At 48.0% G+C, this 7,883-nt stretch overlaps 2 protein-coding genes across 3 annotated transcripts in view; one reads left to right on the top strand and one right to left on the bottom strand.

Moving 5' to 3' along the window:
• Positions 1–2,088: 2,088 nt before the first annotated feature.
• On the top strand, positions 2,089–6,160 carry FOXG_20783 (uncharacterized protein). 2 transcript variants are annotated; one of them, XM_018401091.1, is made up of 3 exons: positions 2,089–2,618; positions 2,689–4,502; positions 4,569–6,160. In XM_018401091.1, exon 3 carries the CDS (start codon positions 5,169–5,171, stop codon positions 5,523–5,525), a length of 357 nt encoding a protein of 118 aa, XP_018251254.1. In that variant the 5' UTR covers positions 2,089–2,618; positions 2,689–4,502; positions 4,569–5,168; the 3' UTR covers positions 5,526–6,160. The 2 variants fall into 2 exon arrangements, with proteins under 2 accessions (XP_018251254.1, XP_018251255.1); XM_018401092.1 differs by having other exon boundaries at positions 2,689–4,010; positions 4,070–6,148.
• Positions 6,161–6,501: 341 nt separating this feature from the next.
• Positions 6,502–7,883, bottom strand: part of FOXG_12804 (chromosome transmission fidelity protein 4) — a gene marked incomplete at both ends in the record, with an annotated part of 2,525 nt that continues 1,143 nt past the window's right edge. The window contains 2 exons of the mRNA XM_018392688.1: positions 6,502–7,152; positions 7,267–7,525. Of these exons, the coding sequence (XP_018251256.1) occupies positions 6,502–7,152; positions 7,267–7,525 (910 nt within the window). The remainder of the gene's footprint in view (positions 7,153–7,266; positions 7,526–7,883) is intronic.

Below are 7,883 nucleotides of genomic sequence, written 5' to 3' on the forward strand. Positions count from 1 at the left end.
GCGGTCGAAGTAGGTAAAGGGCTGAGCGCCAGAAACAGCTTCTGTGCACTGTGAAGAACAGACGGGAATGTCCCTGCTGATAGGTAGTGAAAGTGGTTGCACGAGAGGTAGGGAGCAAAGACGCTCTAGCTAAACCCGAGTCAATGGTTACGTGTAAGGATAGGAAAGTTGCAAGGTACTGTTGATAGAAGGTCTCGAAAAAGACAGAAAGAAAGACAGGAGGAGAGGAGAGAAAGAAGCCCGGCAAGCTGCTGGCAGGACTGATTTCTTTTTCTGGAACTGCAAGGAATCCGATACGATCAATATCAACTGGATCCATGCGCCGGGGTTGGAAATTTGGGGGCATAGCTAGCAAGGAGTCCATGGAGATAGAATGGGGATGGGGATGACACTCATGGCTACCTACGGAGGAGAGCAGGCTAGCCCAGCTGAGATACAATCGAAAGCAATGAGTTGAGTCTCCAAGAGAAGCCCACCCACACCAACTCCAGCCTCTTGCCTTCTGGGCACCCCCTCACCCGCATGAGCGTGCATCGATTGTTGCACCCTTTCCTTCAGACCCTTATACTCACTCCAGATGTCCCACGCCCAGGAACGGACTTTGTAAAGTTCGGCAGCTTGTTTTCTAATGCTATCACCGTTTGGAACAAATTTTAACTGCAGTGACAAGCTGAAAGACAGACGTCTCACTTCTGCCAAATGCAGCCATCCGTGGTTCTGGATCACTGCCCAAAGTAATGGCATAATTCATCATGGCCCCATCATTGGAATGAAGTTCCAGCGCCCAGGCTGAGGGAACTCATCAATCGTCTCGGTGCAACAACCAAGACTTTGACATGTCTAGTAGATGGAACAATGGTAGAAGCCGGTATAGCGCCGCCAAGATCAGCACCCGCTTGCACAGTCCCCGAAATCTAGTGGCGGCTTCAGCGACAGATCTGGGATAAAGAACCCGTCAGAGAAAGTTGCTTCAAACGGTACCAGAAATGGTAAGAAAAAGCTTACATGAAGAAGGACCCGGAACATTCAACATCCTTTCCACGACGCCATGCCGCTTCTCTCATACATGGTGTGGCAGCCTGGCGTCTGGAAACGCCGGGAGGCAAAGTGCGATGTGTGGCGCCCAGCCTCGATGACCCGAAGAGGGTGTCTCAAGGGGCATCGACAATACCAGAAAAGAAAGAAAGAGAAAATTCAGGTATGTTGCAGCAGTCAATAATGGCCTAGACCATTTTTTCTGTATCGGTAGATGCACCAGTGGATGCAGTGAGTGTGCGTGTGGAAATGTTGAAGAAGATTATAAGGCGTGGCTCGTGACTGGGTACTATATTGATCGTCCCCATCAAAAGCTCAAAAGGTTTACCTTTGTCTGTGCCTGAATCCGAGAGCCTCGTGGTCAAAAACCATAGAAAAAGCCTCAACGTTGCTGCATATGATGGGTCTCTGAGGGTCGATCATTTAGTCGGAAGCAAAGCCGCGTTGCGAAATCGGAAAGGTGGTGCATGATCGTTGCCCATGTCATAAGAAGCAATAGCTCTGATGGTTTCTGACAATGAACCAATACCAACATGTGGAAGACATCAATCGTCATTGGACATACAGAATACTCTTCTCTGGGTGTAATGAACCGCTAGTCTTCATCATAATCCGTAATTACGGGATACAAGAAGCAGTAAGGAGTATCATCATCTCAGGTCAATCTTTGCTCGGACCCTCTGCTAGTTCTTAAGCATGGCAGGGTTCCGCATGTGGTACCACGGTGAGGGTGATGTTGCAGCCCTTGATAGAAGTCCTCTCCAGGATCGTGAGATAGTGCATCGAAGAGACGAGATGGCGGGCGGGTTCTAGCAGTGAACCGGTTGGGTAAATGGGGAATGGATCTGAATCAACATGGACGGCCCGGATGACCCTGGCTCAACAAGTCTCCCTGGTGGTCGACCCTTGTCCAGCTGGGTACAGTTTCCGCAAATGGTAACCGAAGAGTTTATGTTGGTGATTGAACGAATGAAAGGGGTTCTAACAATTGTGCATGTTGTATTAGAGCCTCTCTGATGAATAGCCTCTACGAATGAATATCTTGGTGGTGTGCTTTGATTCGACTTTGACTTTGACCTTAATGCAGGCACAGACAGATGCTGTTAGATGTGGTCACATCTTCATTCGACATTACTATTATGCTCCTTCCCTTTCGTCGGGCTATGTGAGGTTCTTTTGTTCCTCTTGGCTTTATCATTGGAAGGTGCTAAACACTGGCTTCACTGAAAGTCCTTAAAGCAGTCTCTGATTTCCTAGCTGGGCAGGAGACAGGTGCACTTTCTCTCCCAAAGTTCCCCAACCTATCAGATGCAAGACCTCTGTGTGCTCCGTGCTTTCCTGCCCGTGGTCCGGCTTCTCCTCCGTGGCCCGTCGCCCGTGTGGCCGTGCCCCGTGCTTCCTTCCCGTTCTAAGGTACTTGGTTGCTTCTTAACGCTAATATCAACTCAACCTTCATGTCCATTCAAAGACGAGAGCGTGAGCTTACATCTCCACTTCCACTCCTCATCCGCAATGAAACATGCAAAGTTTACGAAGATACCAGTTCAGCATCCAATCTCCTATATTCGACCCGACTCTTTAAGGTGAGGCGTTCAGGACTGATTCAAGCCCACAGAGTCAGAAATTACCTAGAGAAACTAACCCTGCAGACAGCTTGTCGAAGTTATGACGATCCGCGAGCCACTTCAACTGTGATCAGGGGCCTTAGCTCTTTCCGCTAGTCGAACCTTGGCGATGGCGTCTGTTGGTCTCAGCAACCAAATCCATGGCTGCATCTCGGACAACTTCCCCTAGCTAATATCCAGGCCAGGACCAGACGAAAAAACACAAGCCAGGGGATCAAAGCGGGATCCAAAAAGCAAACTACCACGTTCTCTGTCAACGGCCAACAGAGACCGACCGTTGCCCACAGCGTCAGGAACCTGGAACCTTGTCGTTTGACGGGTTCTAAGCTTGATTCTAAAACGGGCATTCAAAATTTCTTCGCATGTTCTCTCGAGGTTCCTTGAGTGTTCTCAGAATGACGCCTGATAACTGGATTTTAATCCTCTCTTCTTGGAATAGGCTCACCAACGTTCCACAACTTGCTAAGCATGGGCAAACACCAGCAACACTCTAAGCACATCGCAATCGTTTATACCGTGTTCTAGATCATCCCGATTCAATCAGTTTCTCGTGTAACAGCTCCACAGATCCAACAGGTTGGCATTTAAGTTTGTTGTCTGATGGGGCACATGGGTCTTTGCGAATATCATCGACCGGCTTTTGAACAAATGCCGTCAATGCATCAGCTTTCCCCGCAATAGGTATGTAGCATCATCAACGGTTGAACATAACCGAGCTGGCGGTTTGCGAGATGATGATGACTCGTTCCCATTCAATACTTACTATAGTATGCTGTTCAGTCCCGAAAACATTCCCGCCTCAGGCCCATGATCTCTAGCTCCGGTGATAGCGAGAGCCAGTGACAACCACGGAATGAAGAATTTTCAGCTTCAAAGCGAAACCGAATCTGTGAACTCCAACTCCGGCTGATGTCTTGATTATAGGGGACCAAATATTCTGTGTTTACCAGTACAGGTCAAGCTTTGATAGGCTGTTTATCCCCGTTTCGTGTACGAATGTCATTTGTCTCCGACCGAGTTGAATTTGATCGACAGCATTTTGACCTTATTTCCAAAGGTTAACAATCTACAGGGTTCACTGCAGGCAGCTATTGAGTTAAAAGTCACAGGCTCTTGACTCATGTAAACTGTACACGCCCCCGACTTTACAATATGTTCTGATATCAGCAACCAATCAATGCCAGTACGGCTCTCAACCTCGTGCATCTGCTTCAATGTTGAGCTTCATGACATTAGCAACTTTGAAGAACCAACAACTCAACAACGTCACCCTGTCCATTTTCAAATTTTCAATAATACAGATTTTGGATAATCGTGGGAGCGTTCCACAACAGGCCCGGCGTAACTTAGGTAAGGTGTACCAAATGGCAACACCACTGCATTCAAGGCCTCCATCTCAAAGCCACAAGCCCCCACGGCGAGCAAACCACGGCTCGAACCTGACTTCAGACAATTTAAGATTTGACGCCGGTTCGCCACCAGCTTCAGCCAGTGAACCCAAAAACTCACCACAGACCACCATCCCGAAAAGAGTGGGATGCCAAGCCTCGGACCGATGAATTGGGTCCTTTTAACAGCATTTTTAGAATGCATGTCCCCTGTGTCAGAGGAGGAGCTCATAAGGCTTCTACTGCAAGGAGTTGTCATAGGGCCGACTTCAACTGCAACCCGATAATGTTCGGTCTCTCATGATCTGTTCAGGCAGAGCTCGGAACCGACAGACTATGTACGTAGTACAGTACTGTAATTACCCAGTTGGAGGATCGAAATGCAGTTCTAGCATTTTACCTTGATAGATATTGGGGCACAGGAACTACGCGGGCCACTTGCACTGAATCTTCTGTCAGTTGCTCTCACAATAGCATATATTGCTATTTGATGAGACATATTGAACTAATGAGAATGCAGGATCTTCAACATAACCTTGCCCCCATACTACGTGGTTCTCGTCCGTAGAACAGTTTGTCCTTCTGTCGGACTGTGCTCATCATCTCTGTGATACTTGATGCGTCTCAGGCCCAGTACAAAAAGCAAAGCGTCTATCACTTCCCCAGTTTGCACGACCAGATCGTCCCGTCCCCTGATGCAAGATCCCAGCATATCGAGCTACAATCTATGATGACTGACTAGTGGCATCTAGCCTGGCATTCGCGATTCAGGACACGGTTAACGTTTTCCCAGATTACGCATGAAATCACGACTGCTTATATTGTAATATACTTTCCTCGACTCTTCTCATCGGGTGTTGGACATGGCTATGGCGCTCTGTCCGAAACGGGATGATAATAAAAGGGGAACGGGCTGAAACAGGGATGCATTTCGGCTCATGTTCAAAACCCGAGGACATGGATGACAGGGCAGCGCACGTCACTCCCTAGTGTTGGAAATGCTGTAGTACCAACTTGAAGTTGGTCGTGTTATGCACGACAGAAACCGCATGAGCGCTAACAGGTTCTGTGGTTATCGAAATGTTCGAGAACGCTCCAAGGGACCTCATCGGTTCTTCCGATGGCAGGTTTTATGGCACTTCATATTCGCCGCGTACCTGAGCCACTCCGCTTTCACTACAAACTTGTGCTGATATGGGCCGTATTCCGAAATCTGACCCTGTCTGTCGGTATTAACTCGACCTTTTGGGATGGGCGCCTCCGGCCGAAAAATCTTTGCTTGCCATCTCCGACCTTTGGGCCGTTTCTCAGAATTTGTTCAGGGAATGAACATGTTTTCGACTCACATGCTAGTAAAAAGCTAGCTTTGCTGGGTCTTCGGCAGTTGATTTTGCCGCATTGCCTTGTTCATCAAAAATCAAGACACTATCGTTTGACACTGAACCCGTGCACACTAATGATGTTACTCTATCCATGACGCCTTGCCAACAGAAAAATCTCTGTTCACGATTTATTCCTTCTTTTGGAATTCCTTCTCTTTCGGCCGGACCGATGCGAAGCCACACCTAGCATACGTTGCGTGTACTGTATCTCCGACAGTTCAACGTTGCTTGCTGACGGGAGAAAAAAAAATAGTCAAAACTTTCAGGGTATCATGATCGCCATCGACTCCTGCGGGTACAACATCCGTCGCATTTCCACAAGGGAAGAGCAAAATTTTGATATGCTTAGAAATACTCGACATGGTACATCCATGTATTGACAACAACTGTCAGCCCCTGAGTATTAACTCCTTTTGGGCACAGAATCAGTTGACTATTTCGTAAGTATTTTGAGACACTACCCAGATGTGAATACAAGTTATAGAGATACATAGTTGTTGGAGGAAGCTCGGTCAGTGGCAATGTCGAAGCACTTAGTAGTTCTAGTTTCCGTATATATCGAAGCTATCATGACTCGTCATAGTTTCAATGGGTGTGAGAAATAGGTTGTCCCCGGGGAGCAAGAGAACTTCTGACGTTAAGCTAACTGGTCTAAATGCCTATCAAGATATACTAAACTTACCTAAGTCTTCTCATCACTTAGGATAGAGGTCCCAAGTTTTCTTGCCTCCCCTAGGTTATGTAGACATATCAGCTGTGTCCGGAATCTGAGTCGGCAACAATTTTTATTAGCAGTGCAGTGTCTTTTCGAGACATCGAATATCGTGATGAGTCTGCTTCCTAACAGTTGTGATGGAAGGGACAGGAGGCCACCACTCACTTCATATCAAAACCGTGATTTCCATAGCGATAGCATCGACAGAGCTTGAAATGAAGAGACAATTGGTCTTCCTTTATACATGATATTCATTATCTGTCATATTCGAACCCGAACGACAAGATCCTATGCTCCTCCAATGCCATACATAATCCAAATCCACATCAAGACATCATCCAGAGTCACCCTTGATATTATGGAAAGTCATCATCTTCCAGTCCTTCAATCCGTTTCTCACCAACCTCACGAATCTTTTCTCCCAAGATCGTCCTTCCATATCTCTCTGCCACTCTACCAGCAGCCTCCATCATGCGACCTGTACGATCCCGCATGAGCTGTACCATCTCCAGCGCACGCATGCCTCGCTCTTCGCCTTCACGACACTCGACCGCCAGGAGTTGCAGAAGAGTCTTGTCGATCTCGAGTTCAAGACGCGAGAGCTGCGAGCGCTGCGTGTGACTGCTCGATGTAGCCTCCACAAGATCTCGGAGCTGAGCTGCCTTTACGTTATGAAGCATGAACTGCTGCTCGAGCTTGCGAGTTTCTGAAGAACCATCCTCGTCTTCATCCTTATCTTCATCGCCATCGGCCATGTCAAGATCCTCAGATCCTTCTCGGGCTTTGCGCTTCGAGGTTTTAGGTGCTGATGATATAGGGATGGAGAACTCGAATTCAGACAGAAGTGGACGAGGGAAATAGGGGTACTGGTCACCACCCTTGAGAATGATGCAGTGGAACTTGTTATCAGCCACTGCAATAGGAAAGTAGGACTCGTTCTTGCGACCTGATGCTAAACGGTCCAGCAATTTCGTGTCTAGAAGAGGCACCCATGATGCCCTTGAAGGCTGTCGCCAGTGAAGAAGTGTAAGAAGAGTGCCTGTTGAGTCGTAGATACAGGGGTCCTGGGTCGCAGGTTAGTCCGGTTCCTTATACTGAGTCCTATAGAGGAGAAAACTTACACCGTTGTCCGAGAAGAAGACGCTCTTGAGTGTGGCACCCTCGGGAAGAGCTACTGTATCCTCGTTCTGGCAAATCTCATCTCGCTTGACATTCTCAATGGTGTACAAAAGACGAGTGTTACCATCCGCACCCATGGGTCCATTACCCATAGTCAATACGTAATCCCTCCAGCTAGCACATGTCACCATTGGTGTGCTCTTGGGTCGATAGACACGATATGGCATGCCGAATAGGGTGTATACTCGTACATAGTTGGCACTAGTTGTGACTGTAATAAAAGACTCACTCAAAGACATGGCCGTCACAGCTTCGTCCTTGGGGTAATTCAATGCGCCAGTCATATCGTTGCGTCCATGTCTCGTGCGGTCGATAGAATATGACTGCAGGGGCATCATCTTTAGGTGGGCATGAGAAGAGTGTGCCCATGCTCAGTCAGGCAGGCCTTGTCGTAGAGGAAGGTATCGCTAAAGTGAAAGTCTCGATGGAGTTCGTGATCGTAGAACTCAACTGTAACAGTGTGGTGTGAGTCCTGATCGACCGTCCAGACGAAACCAATCAGGTTCAGACAAAGGTACTTGCGGTTCCCTCGCCAGGGAGTCGCTCCTGCGTTGAAATG

Source organism: Fusarium oxysporum, chromosome 9, assembly GCF_000149955.1.
Source record: "Fusarium oxysporum f. sp. lycopersici 4287 chromosome 9, whole genome shotgun sequence".
NCBI classification, from domain to species: domain Eukaryota; kingdom Fungi; phylum Ascomycota; class Sordariomycetes; order Hypocreales; family Nectriaceae; genus Fusarium; species Fusarium oxysporum.

Coding starts and splice junctions, on each gene's coding strand:
- FOXG_20783 (XM_018401091.1), top strand. CDS start 5,169: ATGGCAGGTTTTATGGCACTTCATATTCGCCGCGTACCTGAGCCACTC.